This window comes from Haliotis cracherodii, unplaced genomic scaffold, assembly GCF_022045235.1.
Source record: "Haliotis cracherodii isolate W230 unplaced genomic scaffold, xgHalCrac1.p SCAF_3, whole genome shotgun sequence".
Classification (NCBI taxonomy): Eukaryota; Metazoa; Mollusca; class Gastropoda; order Lepetellida; family Haliotidae; genus Haliotis; species Haliotis cracherodii.
The window spans coordinates 48,191,108-48,212,327 of record NW_027266286.1 but is presented as its reverse complement, the minus strand read 5'-3'; the positions used below and the strand labels follow the sequence as shown (position 1 = coordinate 48,212,327).

The following is a 21,220-nucleotide window of genomic DNA, read 5'->3' as shown; positions in this document are numbered from 1 at the left end:
TCATACAACAGTAAACGCTCTTAGGCCTATTTTTGTACCGTATAGTCAGCGTTCACATGCAAAACAATGTGCTGGAGCAATAGCATGCACGACCTCTGTCCTACATTCAGGTGAAAGCGGGTCAAAGATTTGGAGCATTCATATGTGTGGCAGGGGAAGAGAACTGATTGACGGACGAATCTCCGTGAAGCTACATTGATGCCTCTGCGTCCGCCTGTCAGAACGGAATAACATGTCTTGCTGTGAGGGAGGCCGACGACGGTGCGAGGGAGGGTGGCTGGTTGTGTTGGGTGAGTCATACGTTCTTTATCAACATACGTGAAGTACACGGATAACATGTAAACCTGATGAACGTTTGGAGAACCGTTTGCTATTCGATAGTTAGACTGTTGAAAGAAAAGGAAATTGTCTGCTACAAAAATGACATTGATGCAAGGTTAATTTCTTCAAAACAATATTCAGGCGCACAGGTTTAATTAAAAAAAAATTATCTGTAGCTGCAAATATATCGCCAAACAAAACTCTGGGGGACAAAATATCAACTGGGAGAAGGGATGGGGTGGGTGGGGGTGCTATTCTGTTATGTTACGATTTTGAAACCTAACTGCGCACACACACATTCAAGTCATTAATTCTGCCATCAGCACTATTCCAGTTGTAAGTCAGCAGCCTGCCTGTCGACTTAGGTTTCAGGAGGGGAGGCGAGGAGAAATTGAGATGGGTTATAGTTGGGAGGAAAAAGGTAAGAGTTCGAGGAGATCGGCTGAGAAAAGGGAAGGAGGAGGTTGGATGGAGATCGGCTGAGAAAAGGGAAGGAGGAGGTTGGATGGAGATCGTTTATAGCGGGAAAAGAAAGCGAGGAAGTGATATGATTATCGGTTGAGGTGTGCAAAGTAACATGTATATGGGTAGACTAACATATAGTCTCTGAAATGAAAATATTTAAAGAAAAAAAACCTGTTGTTAAATTCTAGCTATAAAATATAATATAAAGGAGCCAAGAGACTTTCTCCATTTCAGAGGCTAAACAAATCCGCAGAGCTATTAATGTTATCACCGATCATAGACATGCTACTGAAAATGTGTGTGACAGGAATATTATTACTGCTTCTAATACCTCTCCCCAAACACACCAACCCACGAACCCACTGCCAGGGGTGACAGTTTAGAGGGCTGTAAGTGTCGAATGTCCAGAAATCTAGCTATTTTGAGGGCCAGTTTGGGGATACCAGCTAAAGGGCTGCATTTAGTGTGATTCTAGTATTTCATACAGACCCTGAAACAAATAGATCCAATACAGCCCATGCAAGTCTATAATATTTGGCAAGTCTATATTACTGGCAAACTAGCCTTATGGTATACTAGCCCAAGGTCCCTTAGACTGAGAAAGAAAATTTCAAACTTCGAAAAAATACAAGGTACTTGACCTAAGGAGTATCTCGACTCACAATCATCAAAAAAGAAATTGAGCAAAACGGTGACTTGACTCCTGATCGTAAATAGGTCTTTGACCTAAACTATCAATCACGGGAAAGTTAGTTATGCATGGATTACTCGAAAAGGAGAATGTGAAAAACCTTAGCTAATTACGTTAAGCTCAATACAACCAGAGAAGGTCAGTACCAGATTAATACCGCAGCGTAATTAGTTATGAACGAAACCCAGCAGCCATACCACCCGTAAGCGGCCTGGCGATCTCTGACAGTAAAGACACATGGTTTTGCCAAAGGGCTTAGCAAGACCGTGATTAGACTGGTTGTACGACCCGGTGACAAGGTTAAGGTGGGGAGAGTAGGGGAGGAGCTGATATGGACCTAGGTTGAGTTGAGGAAAGTAAGGGAGGCGATGTGGAGTAGATCGTTTGAAGTGGGAAAGTAAGTGAGGAAGTGGTATGAATATAGGTTGAGTTTGGGAATGTAACAGAGGAGATGGGAAGGAGATCGGTTGAGGTGGGAAAAGGAAGGGAGGATTTGGGAAGGAGGAGGAGATGGAGACAGTGGAGAAAGAGGTGGGTGGGTGATAGATTGAGATGGGGAAATTAAGAGGAGAGGTGGGTGGGTGATAGTTTGAGATGGGTAAATTAAGAGGAGAGGCGGGTGGTGATAGGTTGAGATGGGTAAATTAAGAGGAGAGGCGGGTGGTGATAGGTTGAGATGGGTAAATTAAGAGGAGAGGTGGGTGGGTGATAGTTTGAGATGGGTAAATTAAGAGGAGAGGCGGGTGGTGATAGGTTGAGATGGGTAAATTAAGAAGAGAGGTGGGTGGGTGATAGGTTGAGATGGGTAAATTAAGACGAGTGGGGAAGGAGAGGATATGGGCGGAGGAGTAGATATTGTCAGAGGAGCAGTGAAGATGGGCGGGGAGGAGTGGAGATTGGTGGAAGATTGGAGATGGAGTGGATATAGTGGACGATTGAGCAGAGATGAATGAAGAATGATTGCGATTTGAAAAGGTGTATTGGAAATGCACTAAAAGACATTGGGTGTGTGGTGAAATGATGTAGAGCTGGTTTTCGACAACTGAGTGGGTAGTATGAATGAGTTGAGTGAAACAGCATTTCAGTAATATCACAATTTTTCATGAGGAGGAGCTGAGATGGGGGGAGGAGGGGTGGAGATGGGCGGAGGAGGGGTGGAGATGGGCGGAAGAGAAGTGGAGATGGAGCGGAGGAGGAATGGAGATGGGCGGAGGAGGAGTGGAGATGGGCGGAGGAGGAGTGGAGATAGGCGGAGGGCGGAGGAGGAGTGGAGATGGAGCGGAGGAGGAGTGGAGATGGGCGGAGGAGGAGAGGAAATTGGCGGAGGAGGAGAGGAGACGGGGGAGGAGGAGTGGAGATGGAGCGGAGGAGGAGTGGAGATTGGCGGAGGAGGAGAGGAGATGGGCGGAGGAGGAGTGGAGATGGAGCGGAGGAGGAGTGGAGATGGAGCGGAGGAGGAGTGGAGATGGGCGGAGGAGGAGGGGAGATGGAGCGGAGGAGGAGTGGAGATGGGCGGAGGAGGAGTGGAGATGGAGCGGAGGAGGAGGGGAGATGGGCGGGGGAGGAGTGGAGATGGAGCGGAGGAGGAGAGGAGATGGGCGGAGGAGGAGTGGAGATGGAGCAGAGGAGGAGTGGAGATGGGCGGAGGAGGAGTGGAGATGGGCGGAGGAGGAGTGGAAATGGGCGGAGGAGGAGTGGGAGCGGAAATGTATTGGAGATGGGTGGAAGAGTGGAGATGGAGTGGATATGGGCGGAAGAGTGGATATTGGCAGAGGAGCAGTGCAGATTGGCGGAGGAGTGGAGATGGGTGGAGGAGGAGTGGAGATGGGCGGAGGAGGAGTGGAGATGGGCGGAGGAAGAATGGAGGTGGGCGAAGGAGGAGTGGAGATGGGCCGAGGAGGAGTTGGGATGGGCGGAGATGGAGTGGAGATGGGTGGAAGAGTGGAGATGGAGAAAAGGAGATGGGAAGATGTTGATGGGGGAAAACAGATTTGTAAATGGATGCATATGTGGTTGGGTTCACATAACAATGTAAGCTATCAAGTAGACATTCGTTTTCTTTCAGCTTGTTTCGGAGTGAACACGTTAATGATGGGATACATCAAATGCTTTGGAATCCTCTTCGTGGAATTTATACACGAGTACAATGCATCTGCATCCATGACATCACTGGTCATGGGCCTGACGTCAGCATCAACCAGTATAATGTGTAAGTATGGGCGAGGAGCTGCTCGTGCAGCCGGCTAATGCAGTAACGATGGATACACAATGCCATTTAGAAAGTGGTCAAATGTAACAAATGTTATATTTGGGATAACACTTTCTTAGTAAAGTACAGATTCTCGTATATTGTTTTCTTTACATACCATGTACCGTGACACTATAAAGTGGTATATAGGTAGATATAACACTAATCTATAGATGTAAACACATTTGAAGATACATCTGTGTGTTTAAGGTTGATTTTGAGAGCCCGGGCCAAGTCGGACCCAACAAAAGCCAAACACTTCTGATAGAGACTATGTTGAGAATGTAAAGGGAAAAGGGCTTCACTTTGAGCACTTGTTTTCTTTAATTACAGCGATCTGAGACACTATAAAGTGGTATTTAGGTGGATATAATACTAATGTGAATCCATTTGATGATACATCTGTGAGGTTTAAGTTGATTTTGAGAGCCCGGGCCAAGTCGGACCGAACACTTCTGACATACATTTTCTTAAGAAAATACAGTAGAAATGCTTGACTTTGAGCACCTTGTTTTCTTTAAATACGATGTACTGTGACATTATAAAGTTGTATGTAGGTAGATATAACACTAATCTATAGAAGTAAACACATTTGAAGATACGTCTGTGTGTTTAAGGTTGATTTTGAGAGCCCGGGCCAAGTCGGACCCAACACAAGCCAAACACTTCTGATAGAGACTATGTTGAGAATGTAAAGAGAAAAGGGCTTTATTCGGAGCCCCTTGTTTTCTTTTAATACGATGTACCGTGACATCATAAAGTGGTATATAGGTAGATATAACTCTAATCTATAGATGTGAATCCATTTGATGATACATCTGTGAGGTTTAAGTTGATTTTGTGAGCCCGGGTCAAGTCGGACCGAACACTTCTGACATACATTTTCTTAAGAAAATACAGTAGAAATGCTTGACTTTGACTTACTTACTTACTTTGGAGATTTAACGTGCGCTTTCCGACTGATGCGTATTTCGCACACGGGCCCGGCCAGGCCATTTAATGTGTTTCCGAAAGGGGCGAAAGTGGTGTGTGCAACCCAAGAGGGGGCTTTAGGGGTTGCTTATATAGAATTTGGGAATTTTGAGATTTGGAATAGATGCCGATGGGGTAAGGGAGGAGAACTAAGGGAGCTGGGTATGGTGGATTTTTGTGTGTTTATGTAATTTTGATTTGGTGGATTATAGTGTTTTTAGATGCGTTTTATTAGTTCCGTTTTGATTAAGAATACGCCTAAGGCCTTGAAGTTTTCTAGTTTATTTTGTGGGTTTAGTATTGCTTCTAGAGTGAGAGCCTGGTTTAGATTGAGGGTGGTTTGTAATGCGGTTCGATGTGTTAGGTAGTGTGTGCAGTAGATGAGTGCGTGTTCTGGGGTTTCTAGTTGTTTGCAGTGTGGGCAGTTACCTGTAGTATGTTTTTTTTATTTTTTTTAGGTGGTTATTTAGGTTGGTGTGTCCTGTTTGGAGTTTAGTGATTACTCTGTCGATTTTTTTTGATGGATGGTGAATTTTTGGTTTGGTTAGTGGTTTGCTGAGTACTTTTTTGATTTGGCTATTTGAGTTTAGATATAGGTTATGCCATTTTTTGGTGATTTTTTGCTTATTTACACTTTTAATTTCTGATTTTGAGATGGGTAAGTTTAAGCTTATTTCTGGGATTTTGAGGGATAGTTTAGCTGCCTTATCGGCGTTTTCATTACCGTATATTCCTACGTGGGCGGGTATCCACAAGAAAGTTATTTGTTTGCCTGCGTTAGTTAGGTCGTTGGAGCTTTTAAGTATTAGATTTATTAATTTAGGTCGGTTTTTGGTATTTTTGTTTTTGAGGGCTTGCAGTCCACTTAGGGAGTCGGTAAGTATTAGGATTTTATTGTGGTTTTTGGATTCTTGACTATGGAGGGCTGAGGCCATGCCCATTAGTTCTGCCGTGAATATTGATTGGTTGTTTGGGAGTCGGAAGGATTGTGTAGTTTTAGTTGGTTGTGTGGTATGGACTCCGAAACCTGTGTGTTTGGAGGTCGGATCTGAAGATCCGTCCGTGTAAATGTGACACCAATTTGGCCAATTTTCGTGTATGTATGCTAGTGTGGTGGTTTTAGCTATGTTTGGGTCGGTTTGTTTATTTATTTGGCTAGCTAGTGTTGTGTCTATTTTGGGTATTTTAAGTTTAGGGGTGAAGATATTTGATTGTTTGCAGTTTTGTTTAAGATTTTTAATTTGGTGTTCATTTAGGTAGTTTGTTATTCTTTGAGATATTGGGGTAAGTAAGGGGTGTTTACGAGCTAGAGCTTGGTTTTTGGGGCTGATATTTTGGTTTATTAGGTTTTGGATGAGAGGGTTTGATTGGGATGCGGCCCAGAAATTTAAGCTTAGCTGTTCCCTGCGTAGACTTAGTGGCATTTCTCCTGTTAAGGCCTGGAGTGAAGTGTAGGAGGTGCCATGTTGGGTGCGTGTAATTAGTTTGAGAGCCTGATATTGTATTGAGTCAAGTTTTTTAGATAGAGAGTTGTTTAGGGTGTTGTATATGGCGCAGCCGTAGTCTAGTTTTGATCTAATTAGTGATATGTAGAGTGAGAGGAGGGTATCTTTGGAGGCTCCCCAGTTTGAGCCAGTGAGGCATCTTAGGGTGTTTAGGTCTTTACTGCATTTAGTTGTTAGGTTTTGGATGTGAGCATCCCAGGTGAGATGTTGATCGAAGATAAGTCCTAAGAATTTGGTTTGTTTTTGAAATTTGATTGTTTGGTTGTTTAGCTGGAGAATTGGGGAGGCGGGTTTCATGTTTTTATGTTTGAATACTATTCCTGTTGTTTTTTCTGAGTTAAGGGAGAAGCCCCATTTGTCAGCCCATTGTTGTATTTTATTAAGAGATTTTTGGAGTAAATTTTGGGCCATATTAATACTTTTTGTGCGGATCCAGAGGGCTCCATCATCCGCGAATTTGGATGTGTTTACTTTAGGGGATAGGCCCTCGAAGAGATCGTTTATCATTATATTAAAGAGTGTGGGGCTGAGGATACTGCCCTGGGGAGTGCCATTTTCTAGGGGACACTGGTCCGATAGAGTATGGTCTATCCCCACTGTTATTTTACGTTCGTTTAGAAAGTCCTGAATGTAGTTTATTATTTGTCCTTTTAGTCCTATTTTTTTAAGTTTTTGTATTAGCCCGTTGTGCCAAACCATGTCGAATGCTTTGGAGAAATCCAGAAAGATGCCTGTTGTGTATTGTTTGTTGAGTTGTCCCGTCTTTATGTCCTGTTCTAGTCGGGCGAGATTATCTAAGGTTGAGCGGCCAGGAGTGAAACCGCTTTGATCTGTGTTTATGATGTTATTTTGAGTTAAGTAGTGTTGTAGTCTATTTTTGGCCATAGATTCCATTACTTTACATAGGTTTGAGGTTAGGGATATTGGTCTATAAGAATTTGCCTGGTTAGTTGGTTTATCGGGTTTAGGGATAGGGATGACTAGTGCCTGTTTCCAGGGAGTTGGTACCTGTCCGTTTTGATAGATTAGGTTATATAGTTTAAGTAGTGCCTGGAGTAGGTTGGGGGGGAGTTTTTTGATTATTTGGTAGGATGTTAGGTCTAGTCCTGGGGCAGTTCCCTTTTTCCTATTTTGGAGTACGTACTGGAGTTCTTCCATTGAGTAAGGTTGGTTTATTTCGAGGTTATCATTATTTGGTACTTTAGTAGGTTTGGCTTCTGCTTTTTTTCGCTGAAGTTATTGTTGCTGCTTATGGCCGAGAAGTGGTTTGCTAGGTTATTTGCCTTTTCGGTAGGGTTGGTTGAATTGTTTATGTTGGGTGTTTTTTTGTGACGTTTTAAGCCTCTAATGGCGTGGATTTTTCGCCAGACTGTTCTGGCATCTGTGCGATTATTTACTCCTTCACAAAATAATTTCCAATCTTTGGTTTTAGCTATTTTGACTAGTTTTTGGACCTTGTGGTTTAGTTCGTGAGCTACCGTTATATGGTTATGGTCGCGTTTGGCTCTATTGAAGGCTGTTTTACGTTTGCGTCTAGTTTGTTCTATTTCCTCGTTCCACCATGGTACCGAGGGTTTGCCTACGTTATTTGTTTTATAAGGTATTGATGCTTTGGCTGCGTTAATTATGTAGTCTGTTAGGTTTTTGCAGTAGATTTCTGGGTCCTTATTTTCTAGTTTGGTTAGGTTGGCTTGGTTGCAGATATCCTGAAATTTGTCCCAGTTAGCTTGGTTATAGTTGAATTTTGACTTTTGAGCACCTTGTTTTCTTTAAATACAATGTACCGTGTCGGACCGAACACTTCTGACATACATCCTGTGTTGGTTTAACGTGAATTAGTAAAGGTTAATTAGGTATGCCAAACACGTTAATGAATGAAAGAAGAGTAGTCAAAACACTGTCATTTCGAATTCCTGCCCAGGACATCACACCCCTGCACGCTAAGGTCGGTGAGAAACCTTCTCATCAATGTAAAGACACAGTCAAGACACTGACTTTTCGGTATGAACTCTCGGTATGTAGCTATAATTATCAGTTTATTACATTGCTGAAGATACATTTTGATTCAAACTCAATTAAATGAGCAAAACCATCCGTTTCTGGACATTTGAGATCTGCCTAGATATGCACGTTTCGTTTTATTATTCTGCAATCCATTTTTAGTATTACCCGCTGGCCCGGCCCGGCACGACTTTTCTTGGCCCGACTTTTAGGCAATCCCGTAAATTGGCACGGCTCCCATGGCCGAAAGCTATGAATACACAATGCCATTTAGAAAGTGGTCAAATGTAACAATGTAAGAACTACATCGTCGGTATGTATATATAGCCTCAGGTGAGGTGAAATAAGGCTTAAGGTCGTGTTCAAGATCATTGCACTTGTATAGCGCACACATGTGCGTGTGTGTTCGAGCGTACGTGCGTGTGCGTGTGTGCGTGCGTGCGTGTCTGCTTCTACTAGTCCGGGTTAATACCGATATTCTATAGCCCATGACGCGGTCTTAACAATGATACTCGCCCAGACACAATATACTGACTCCGAGCCGAACAGTCCGTGCCCAACACCAGGCAGGTTACGATCGACATTCCTTTCACGAGGTAGATGCTTTTGCGACGAGACCACGACGCGGTATACGTGATCATGCTGGTCTGACTGGATCGTACTGGTTTTACTGGACCATACCGGATCATACTGGTCTTGATTGAACCTACTTCAAGCCTTGTTTTTCCCATGCGAACTTGTCGGAAATGCGAGCAGTGTCACACGAATTTAGTAAAACCAGTGTGACATATACGCGAATATACTATCCCCTTAATAAATACGGTCTATCTAAATGCTTGGATAATTTGTTGCGAATATGACCAAGGAAGGTATCTTTTCCTGTGATATACTGCAGGACACGTGATATCAATACTACCTTTGTGAACCCGGGGATTCCGGGTTAGAATAGGTCTTCAGCAACCCATGCTTGCCGTAAAGGGCGACTATGCTTGTCGTAAAAGGCGACTAACGGCATCGGGTGGTAGGCTCGCTGACTTAGTTGATGCATGTCATCGATCCCAATTGCGTGGATCGATGCTCATGATATTAATCACTGGATTGTCTGCTCCCGACTCGATTATTTACAGACCGCCGTCATATAGCTGGAATATTGCTGAGTGCGGCGTTAAACAACAAACCAAACCAAACCAAAACTACCTCAAGTTTTATTGTTTTTACTCTCTTTGTGTAGACGGGCAATAAACGTTTTAACCACCGTGTTATAGTTTGACCTCTATCTATTCTCATAGAAGGTTAAGTTGATCACGATGTACACAGTAGTTGGCACGTTGCCATGTCCTTGTTTAATATGACCTTAACAAGTGTACATCCACCGTGACGCTGGTTACTGGTGATATACACTGTGTATATAGCTCGTTTCTATAATGTATGGTTATGTGTAGTCGTTTTATCGTTATATACTGGTTATAAATTATTATTATATTAATATGTGATACTCTAATTATTTTACTGTCCACTGTCGACAGGTTTTATATATACTTAATGTATTGTTATTAATGGATAACTATTCCAAGTCACATGTGATGTGTGTGTGTGTGTGTTTGTGTGTGGCTGTGTGTGTGTTTGTGTGTGGCTGTGTGTGTGGCTGTGTGTGTGGCTGTGTGTGTGGCTGTTTGTGGACTGATACCGATTTATAGTGCTGGCCCACTGAGATACCACGCCGCAGTGTAACATGAATACCCCACTCAGGCAGAGTATACTGACTACTAAGCGGACCAGTCCTTGTTTAAGACCCTTAATGACGAGCGCCAGACAGGGTAACAACAAATACCATCTTTCAATGTCTTTTGGAATGACGCGGCCGGGGATTGAACCCCGGACATTCCGTTCCTCGGGCAAACGCTCTACCACTAGACCTCGGAGGCGGTCTCAGACACAGTAATACGCACTTGTGTTTCCTGAAAAACATGCTGAGTATAGCCAAACTGCAAGTCAAAACGTTCCCGTAGATCTAGCCCGCTGAGTCAGATGTTATTAGAAAATCCTGTCTAATGAAGTCATCTTTTTCTCTTGAGTAAACATTTACACTAAATATATACTGAACCGCAAACGAAACGTCACCATGGGTAGATATATGAGACCTTATTTGTCCAAACACTGTAAACATACTTTGAGACATATTAAAAAGATGAAACTTGGCAAAACTGATCATCAAGGTTGAAATTAAAGTGTTAAATGTTCTTAAAATGAAACACAACACTAGTCTCTGAGAAAATGGCATCACAAGTCATTATTTTGTGTCTCCGCCATGTTCATTGATGACTGCCGTGCAACGTCGATACATGGAATGGATAAGGCGGTTGATGAAGGCCATAGGCACTTCAGCCCACACTCTGAGGAACGCCTGACGCAGTTCAGCTGTAGTTGTCGGCCTTGGTTGGGCGTCATTCAGCCGTCACTGAATCTCACAGGTGCTCAATTGAATTTAAATCGGGACTGAGGGCAGGCCACTGTTTGGTTCTGATGCCATTCTGCTGGAGGAAGTCTCTTGATGTTCTCGCAGTGTGGGCACGGGCGTTATCATGCTGAAACTCTTGGACGTGACAAATGAGGTATGGCCTGTGGTCTCAAGACGTGATCAATTGCATCTCCCTGGACCGATCTTCTGGAAGACCACAGGGCCGACCCTCTGTGCAAGACCAATTCCACCTCACACCATGATGCTCGGACCACCCAAAGAGTCTCTCCCAACAACACAAATATTTGAATAACGTTCCCCACGGCGTCGCCAGACTCTCTCTCTCTCTCTCTATCTGCCATTTGCTGTTGAGACACAGTAACGGCTCTCGTCTGAGAAGAAGACTCTTCTCCACTGCTGGTGGTGCCAATGCTGGTGCTGTGTTGCCCACCGAAGACGGTCCTGGCGATGACGTGGTATCAGAATGGGTCCTCGGTGTGGCCTGTGACAGTGGAGGTGTATGCTCGTCAATTGTCGACGCACGATGTCCGCACTAATGTGTCGCTGGTGTATCCCTATGGTCTGTCGAGCAGACTGTCCGCAGCAGTAACAAAGCGATCTTGAAGATGCTGTCGCACAATTTGACCATCCTGACGTCAGGTGGTGACCCTTGGTCTTCCACTACGTGGTCGGTCATCTGTAATGTTGGTGGTCTTGTACCGTTGCTGGAGCCTGTATATGGTCCTTACGTAGAACAAAAATGCATTTCATACTTGCCAGGCGGTTTGCCCAGCTTGCAATCGTCCAAGGGCTTGGTGTCGCTGATTTCTTGTCAATCTTGGCATGTGGTAGCAATTCAATAACGTATGAATGTTATCCGATCTGGGTGGATTTTTATTGGGCCAGAACTGGGGGAACGCATGTGCATTTCAATTTGCACGGAACTCGCGTGCATCGGGTTACCATGGCCGTTGCTGTGATGGGTTTGGGCGATCGGTTCTATTGTCATCTGCTTTGTGTTTTATCATCAAATTTCCTTGTTCCGGACAAGATAATGTTAAATTTTAGAAACTTTGATAAACAATTACCCAGAAATTTCAATGACAACTGTTCATGCAATGTTACTTAGGGTGACGTTTCTTTTGCGGTTCAGTATATATATATAACAGATGTAAACTGCCGGACAAGAGAAAGTATATACTGGAACACTGGATTTGACCACTATACCCGTGCTCGTGGATTTCACCAAAGTGGTAAACGCCTAAGACCTGCATCACTTCGGGTTATCCTCCCACCTCGAGCTGACATGCCGTGATATAACTGGAATACTTTAAAAAGCGGCGTTAAACCCAAATCACTCACTCAGTCATGTCATTTGGTTATGTAATTGTGACATTGTGTTAAACTTATATATGAGAGGGAATTGCATTGGATATTATTTTGGTCACTGATTCGTGAAATATGGCAATGTCCTCCACATGTCCATTTCAAAACATTATTGTTTCCTATGTCATCGAGTGTCATCAACTTATGAGCAAGGTACGTATGGCGCTTTTGTATTTTCCGAAGAAAGTGTTTGCTCTATTGTACCTCAAAATTGAAGAAATGTAGACATCAAATGAGTTGTTGGAATATTGTTGGAAACTGTTGGATAGTTGATGTCAACCCTCTTGTCATTCATTTATCCCTTTGAATATTTATACATATATCTATATATAAAAGAGATGAGTTTGGTGTCGCTGGTCGCTTATATTTATAATTCAGATGGGCACATCACGGGCGTTTTAGTGATCTTGGTACAACTTGTTCAAATAAATTCAATAACACTAAAATTTAATAATTTCAACAAAGAAAAATTGTATTACGATTACAATGGTATATATGATGTGGAAATCCTCTTTGCAATCTGATGGTATTCTTGTCCTGTTTCATTACAAGCTCTTGTGGTTCTAAACATCCTCATGGGCCGACTGAGCATCAGAAAACTGGCACTGGCTGGGGCCATCCTTGCCTCCCTTGGAGTCGTCCTCACTTCTGTATCTGCTAGCATCGAATTTCTCCTGTTTTCCCAAAGTGTACTCGTAGGTAAGGGTCATTGCATGCATAATATCATATAATGCATGTATTTAACACGCGGAAATGCGTCAAAGTTCATTATGATTGATTGATTGATTGATTGATTGTTGTTAAACGCCGTACTCAGCAATAATATTCCAGTTATATGACGGCAGTCTGTAAATAATTGAGTCTGGATCAGACGATCCAAAGATTGACATCATGAGCATCGATCAACCCAACCAGAATACGATGACATGCATCAACCAAGTCAGCGAGCCTGACCACAGACTCCGTTAGTCGCCTCTTACGACAAGCATAGTCACCTTTTACGGCAAAAAAGAAGACCTATAATTCTAAGATCATTGATCATTAAGAAAGGAAGCAACATAACCTTACTACTGTCATGAATATATGGTTTAATTTTTGAGCAACATTTCGCTTTTCTAGGTTCTTCGCAAGGGTTGTTGTATGGTCCTGGTATCGTGTTGATAGGAGAACACTTTGACCAGAGGCGAACCATAGCCATAGCTACAGCCACGTCTGGGATTAGTGTTGGTGCCATGCTTATGCCACTGCTACTGAGGTACCTCCTCGACAATTATAACCTAAGAGGTGCTCTTCTTATACTTGGAGGATTAATGCTGGAAATGGTTGTATTTGCGACCTTCTACAGAACAGCTCCTGTCGAAAGGGAAAGCCATGATGGTACCACGTGTCGTCTCGATGACAGACGCATAAACGATGAAGAACAGCATACTGGAAATTCGGAAGACACGACAAACAGTGAATATGTACTTAAACATCAGAGTCAAGGATTAAATGATTGCCTCCTGCACGAACTAGAATCCGGTGATATTCTAGAAGATGATGCACCCTGCGATTGTCAGAGACAAAATACCTATACTCGCACTTATAAATCCGTCGGCGGAGATAGCAAGATCGATGATAATTTTGAATCTATTGGTAACGGCGTTGATGCCAATTTTAATCGATATTTAGCTTCAAATACATCATGCCATTGTAGCACCGTCAAGTTTTCCAGTCATTCAGACTCAATATGTTTGTCTACATTTAGTTTGCACGGCAAGGCTACAGCACTAAGCGAAAGTTCATTGAACAGGGAATCAAAATGCTATCACAGGAATTGCGATACGGCTCTGTTTTCAAATCCAAAGTTTTGGATAATATTTGGCTTTACCTTCTTTGGAATCATAGGAACCAACATGTTCCCAGTACTTCTGCCGCCGTTAGCCACCGAAAAAGGCCTGAGTGAAATGGAAGTTGCTTTATTTGTAAGTTTATTTGCTGGATTAGACTTCATTAGCCGCGTGTGTTCAGGCATTGTGGCAGAACTGCCCTGGGTCAATAGGCGTTATATGCTGATCTCTATGTTTATCGTTCTTGGGATCATCTATCAGTTTACTTCTTTCTATTCCAACTTCAGACTCATGCTTTTGTTTGTTGTGTTGTTTGGACTTATCAATGGAGTATATGCTACTCTACATCCGCCGCTCATCATAGATTTCCTCGGATTCGACTATTTCTCAAAAGTGTTTGGATTTGTTCAAGTGTTCCACGGGGCTGCTATGTCTACTTCATTTCCACTGCTTGGTGAGTTCAACATGGTCACAAAGATGTATCCTCCGCAACTGATAAACTACCGATCAACAGAAAGTACACACCCATGTTTAATAGTGACTTAGCGTTAATCAAAGAAGAAATGCTAATTCGATGGTGATGTATTGGATATGGGTAATTTTTGGTCAAATCCAATTTATACGTGATACTTTCTTTTGCCCGGCAGTTTATATGAAAGGTGTCTTATCATCATAATAAACGTTTATCCTAAGATGAGCATTGGTAAGTATATGTACATATTAGCATAACGATTGACTGATTGACAAAACAGTGTGACTTATGATCAGATAATCCAATGATTGATGAAATATGCATGTATCAAACGAAGTATGCCGTTCGACTTCAGAAACCAACTGCTTCTGAAACTGGAAGTATTAAACTTGTTAATAAGCTGGTTAGTCACATGGAACTGTAGAGTTGAAATTCATAGCTTCACCTTGACAATAGCAGATCTTTGTACTTAATCCTCAATTAGCATACAAAGAACTCTAAGGTTCCCAACATGACGCTGTTTTATCTATGGATACTTTAGTTATTAGAGTTGTTTGTTTTTATGATTGTATCACCTTTGTTAGTATAATACACTTCTGTGTAAATATTATGAATGCTAATGTTTTTATCATTTTGCTTTCAGTATTTATCATATTTATCTTTTATCTTTTTTGCAGGTTTTCTACGTGACGTCACGGGAACATATACAACGGCGTTCTATGTCCTTGGGGCGACTCAGTTCATTGGAGCCGTGTTCCTACTGGTGGAACCACTCTCACGAAGGGCAGGTTGAGCCTAAACAAGGGGACCTACCAAAATATATAAGACCACGTTGAAATGTGTAATCCCACGCAAAGGGACCGACCATTCATTTTTCTGTGGATGGTGGTGTGGAGTAACATGTAAATTGTCAGGCATAATTGCATGAATGGAACTCAAGGTTACATTCGTTTTGTTCTAAACGTTTATTCTATTTCAGCTAGAATAACATCTAATGCTTGTGAGTATTATAGAATTAAAAGTCCAAACCTCAGTTGCTCAACTGACATATGGATACTATGACTGTGTTAAATAGTTTGTCTATATACTACATGTGAATGTGTTGGTACAAAATGGTACGTATACCCTGTGCAAAGCGGATTTGCTAGTGAAGCTAAATGGCAGTGTATTTTGTCCTATGTAAATTACCATAAACCTCTTCACGAAACTGAATTGCGTACTGTGGGCCATTTGCACTTCACCCACAAAACCAATAAAATGTGTTCTGTTTTGTTTTGCTTTGTTTGTTATCTCTAACTCATGAATGGATGGCGTGGTGTTCCTCTGAGTGGATAATAGAATTCATCACCTGCACCTTAAGACAGGTCCATTCTTCCCAAGGTAATGAAAGTCTTAAGAGGCATTGTCAAACAGGAATTGCAGTGTCCTAACATATTGTCATCATTGAAAATGCGAACAATACTACATAACTTGGAGATGCTTTATTCTTCTTTCCGAGGAACAAAAGTTGTTGAATTGACTTAAAAGATGTCATCAGAGTCCTTTAACGAAGTGACACTACCACTGCTCACCACTGGCGTCTTAGTTTTTGAGTTTCCTAATGCAAAAGTACCACGTTAGACATGAAGTTTGGTGAATCAATCTTAACAATAATTCTACATGCACACATGGCCCATTTACGTTTCTCTATGGAATCTGTTTTTTTAATTCTTTTACAGAGGTATTTCCCAAATAATAGTCTGACAACAGTTTTAATAAGACCAGTTGGTATGGGATGTGAACACTCTGCAACAACAAGAATATTTAATTGAAGTGCATGATGATGTGTGGAAGGATGTACACTCTATCTGAACCCAGAATCATCAAACGTCGAGTCTTGTGACAGACATACATCATCCTTCAAAAGATATCAAGCATTGCGAAGAATCTCTTGGAGTTGTACATGTAAGTCTCAATAAGTCGCCATATGATAGTGCAACATGTAACAATAATAACAAGGCATTGGTTGGAAGTGACGAAATACCTCAACAACTCAGCAACCCCAGAATTCTTCACTGAAGTATGGTGCTGTCCTTACGTGTTTCCAGGAAATGCATTTTATATCTCACAGAAGAGCACAATTAGTTAAAAAAAGAAAGCGAGGCATTTTCCCAAAAGCCATCTTTGGACAAAACGTTGTGGATTTTAAAGGTGATGAACATCTATATTTCACGAAAGTGAAACTTCCCTCAAAAACCAAAGAATGTTGATGGGAGTTCAATGGTTAAGTTGGTATGATTACAAGCCAGGAAGAGATCGAAGTCGCATTACTGATATATATCATCACATCTTGCTAGGTGAACAACATTGGGTCGACTTTATGGCCCTTCAAGAAGTATGGCAAGTAGAATATAACAATGACCCATAGATCAGTGTGTAAATTGACTGTGTTATGAGATGGTAAAGAAAGTGGTAAAAGTGGTGACGAATCTACTGAAAGTTCAGAGAGTATTCGGTAGATTAAATACACCGTTTCACTATGTAGGTCCTGCTGTGCTGAACATAATCACAAATATTCTGCCGTGATATTTGGGCTACGTATGCAGCAGGTCGTAAGCTGGCGACAACACCAGAATCCATAAACAAACTAAACAACACCCAGTCAAGATCATGTTGAGGGGGAGTTGTGATGAATCATATATTCTACCATGAATTTGAATATTACGCGATTCCGATTGGCTAATGAGAAGTTACAATAACCCCCCCCCCCCCCCCCCCCCCCCGATTGAAACAGCCGATTTGACCGTCATATCACCGCGAAAGCTAATATTTAAAGAAAAGTACTTCTTTTTCAGTCATTGTCGGTAAGCTATATAAAACAAGATAACATTGATACAGAGCATCACAGTTCCCCGCCATATGAGATGCTTCACAAAAGCATAATTATGATGTTACTGAAAGGCATGACAAAGTCATAAAAATTGTGTTGGGCCTAAATTTCGGAACCGAGCTAATAAGTCATACAAAACATTTTTTGAAGTATGCGACAGTTCCTTTTATTTTTTTCATGAACATATATGAATATGAATTTTCCAAAATCCGAGGATGTTGTGATACGGTGCGAACATCACCACCTGTAACCATGGAGGAGATGCTTGCAGAATGAAGACCATGCTGATGTTTCATTTTCAGATGGATGCTTATTTGTTTACCAAGCATCATTTTATCATATGAAACGGCCGTATGTTGTAAATATGTCAAAACTTAACGTAACTTTGGGGTTTTTGTCATATAAACGATATTTGAAATACATTGACGGCTGGATTTATTTTAACCGTTGTTGTTTGAAAGCATTGTTTCCTTTCGGGAATAGCCATGGAAATGCCATTTCTTCGCCATATTGAATTGCATAAATATCAACAGGACTGTTCCTCTCATTTACTTGTGAATGTTCACTTTACATTTGCTGAAAGGTTGATTTTAGCAGCAGATGCTGGTTTACAACGGAATTCAACGGGGTTACTGTTGCACTGCCCAATGACTCAACCTCTTTAATACTGACTGTATTGTCAACATTAGCATCACGTAAATGATCTATTATTTCTTCAGATTTGCCAATGTCAGTGTCTTTGTACAAATGGATATTGTACTTCAGCTAGTGAATGACCTCATATAATCTGTTTGATGAAACTTGAAATGACTGTGAAATTTGTAGACTTTTGTGTAGAAAATGGACGGCAACCAAATTGGAATCTTCCAAAGGATGTGGTATCTGTTCTGCTATTCTTTGAATTGATGGTGGTTGGTTGGTGTGTTGTTTAATAACGCCCCTCTCAGAAATATTCCAGCTATTTGACGACGGTCTGAAATAATCGAGTCTGGACCAGACCATCCGATCCCGTTAGTCGCCACTTAGATTAAGTACTAAGCCCTTTTCAGAATATTGGCCACCTTGGAGAATTGTTACAGTCATAAACACAGATATCATAAAAATTAGTTTCTTTTCAGTTTGTGTTAATACATTTAGCGTGGGAGGTGTTTCTGGAACTGCCAGGTTATTCGGTTGATGTGCAATATTTGGCATCTCAGTTTTGGCAAGATAATGTTGACAAGTACGACACAAGATAGATCCTTCAATCAGTCCAAGGTTTTGAGATTGTGTATTTTCCTTTGTTAAATGTGTTGTCTGATCACAATATATGAAGCGCTCACAAGATTCACATGAAGAAGGTTTTTGTCGAATAGACCTTTCATAATCTGCACAATGTGAAGATAATATACAAAAAATCTCTTGATGACATGTTTTCTTCAGTATTCACCTCACAAACACCCGCAACAGGAATATCAGCACGGCAAGGACCAATATATTTTCTGACAAACTTATGACATAACTTGTTCCTCGTGAAAGTATGCCATTTGAAGTGGAGAACATTTCAATACCAGAACTAATTCATAACGGAGATTCCTCGTCTCTTATTTTACGTGTTTTGTTCAGTTTTATTATTGTATGTCTTTCCTTCAAAGAATAGTAATTATGATCATGATGAGTTGAGTTACTTGGTCTTTTTCTGTGTGAGTGAGTGAGTGAGTATGGTTTTACGCCGCTTTTAGCAATATTCCAGCAATTTCACGGTGGGCGACACCAGAAATGGGCTTCACACATTGCACCCATGTCGGGAATCGAACCGGGTCTTCGGCGTGACGAGCGAACGCTTTAACCACTAGGCTACCCGACCGCCCCGCTTTTTCTATGTACTACTTTTTGTCCAGTGTCAGTTGCGGAATGTGGTTTACTTGTAACAGTGACTGGTGTGAGTTCATATGATGATGATTGATATACTGTTAAGATGTAACATAACAATTCATCCATACTACTAAACAGAAGTAAAACTGCTTGTCCATTCGGATCAATCTGACCCAAACCATTCTGCTGATGCGAGTCAAATAATGCATACGAAACAAAATCCGTAAAATTCAGTAGACATCATTAAAAGTTACCAAAAGTGACTGGGATATCAATATCGCTTGGGAGCTGATTATGACCTAAATACTCCTCATAACCTTCGGTGTTAACTATGTGACCGTAGAGAGTTGTGCCTTCATGCAACAGATTATCGAGGTCAGTGGAACACGGTACAGACGCAACTAGATTTGAGCCCTGGGACACAAAATATATGAGAGCGACCAGAGCTACTGCTGTACAATAAATTCCATTAAACGGTTGAAAAATACTACAGCCTTCATGCAAGTTCGCCGACACACTACTGACCATTTTGCTTTGACTTTGCTACCACACGTTTCACATGTGGCTATGTGCCATGCACCGATTAAAAAAACACGGGGACTGGGTTAATTCAAAATACGGAATATAACAATTCCAAACATTTCCAGTGAACACGTTCGGTTTCAAATTCAATTAGCGGGTGTTCCGGGTATATTGACCACTGAAATATTAATAGATAGTATTGCAATTTCACAAAGAGTATGGTGTAGTTGTATAAACTCCCCAACGTGAAGCTTTGTTGATGTCAAGGTCTGTTACGTTCCCATCATGCTATACCTTGTTGGGAGAAGTGCAAGACATTCATGGAGAAGCTTTGATGTTTCCTACACACCCGTGAAACACCTTGAGATAACTGGTATGATCGAATACCAGGTCCATGGTCCATGGCGTAGGGAAACTTATGACGGACTACTGTGCTGATTGTACACGTTCCCCCTGCTTCAATCCAGCGTTAAATGTTTCACTGACCAGAACTAGATTCCCATGAGCAACATGTATGTCGAGATTTAATCGTTTTAGAGTGTTTGATAAAGGTTCTGTGATCTTATCTAGATTGCATTATCGTCATCGTCATCCTTATCGTTATCGTCACCGCCACAGATGTGACCTAATCATTTTTGTGTACATTCGGTTTAAAGTAGTGAGCAGTAAGCCGAATGACGACCCGTGACCTTTGTGTTATGTATTAATGCGCCACTGCGATCATGAGAATAGACAAAATGTGCTTCATTTCGATAGGGGGGGGGGGTTCAGCCCGTTATATACCACCTGTCTTACAACTCGTTGTTCAAAAGATACGTTTTCAAACAAGTAGTTGTAAGTTGTAATGATATCTGCGAACACTCGTGTTGTTTTTTGTTTAACGTCTAGCTAAAGGACCGCTGTCGGTAAATAATCGAGTCTGACCCAAATAATCCAGTGATTGACCATATGAGCATCGATCTACGCAATTGGGATACGATGACGTGCATCAACCAAGCCACCAAATCTGACCACCGGATGCCACGGTGTGTCAGCCTCATGTGGGAGGAAAGCCCGATGCAGGTCTCAGACATTCACCGCTTTGGTGAAACCCACGAGCACGGGAATTGTGCTGACAAACCTAGAAACATAATCGGGTCGAACATGGATTCTTACCAACGATCCTGGCTTTCTGGTGTGCCCAAGGGACGCAACTCTTCACAGCGCATTGCGGCTCCTTAGACGACTCGGTCAACGTGAGTGAGTTGGCCGCGTTGAGTTAACATGGCGAGTAACAGTATGCCAATTATATCACATCATGTCAGCTTGATATTACGGAAACCATATAGTGATGCAGGACATTTTCTTTTGATGGTTATGGTGCTGATAAACCAAACAACGTGATCAGGGTGAACCTGACAAGAGAAACCCGGGTCATAGGATTCCGACACATATTGGGGATGTAGCCACATGGACACTTCGAACTATATTGACACCATCCCCTTAATTCCAGTCAACAGGCAGATAACAACAAGTACCATCTTTTATCGTATGTTGGTACGACGCGACCAGGGTATCGAACCACAGACCCACCGATCACCGAGCAGACGCTGCTCAAGACAAGAGAAAATCAAGTAAATTGTGTCAA

General features: G+C 41.9%; 1 protein-coding gene across 1 annotated transcript; it reads left to right on the top strand.

The window, feature by feature from the left end:
• Positions 1-232: 232 nt before the first annotated feature.
• Positions 233-15,254, top strand: LOC139473608 (monocarboxylate transporter 12-like). Its single transcript, XM_071256280.1, has 5 exons — positions 233-290; positions 3,543-3,686; positions 12,600-12,746; positions 13,167-14,330; positions 15,026-15,254. Exons 1-5 carry the CDS (start codon positions 233-235, stop codon positions 15,139-15,141), a joined length of 1,629 nt encoding a protein of 542 aa, XP_071112381.1. The 3' UTR covers positions 15,142-15,254.
• Positions 15,255-21,220: the final 5,966 nt, after the last annotated feature.

Bases quoted from the DNA above. Each gene is read 5' to 3' on its own strand.
- LOC139473608 (XM_071256280.1), top strand. From the start codon at position 233: ATGTCTTGCTGTGAGGGAGGCCGACGACGGTGCGAGGGAGGGTGGCTG. The intron at 291-3,542 runs GTGAGTCATACG...GTTTTCTTTCAG, and splicing joins AGGGTGGCTGGTTGTGTTGG to CTTGTTTCGGAGTGAACACG. The intron at 12,747-13,166 runs GTAAGGGTCATT...TCGCTTTTCTAG, and splicing joins TTCCCAAAGTGTACTCGTAG to GTTCTTCGCAAGGGTTGTTG.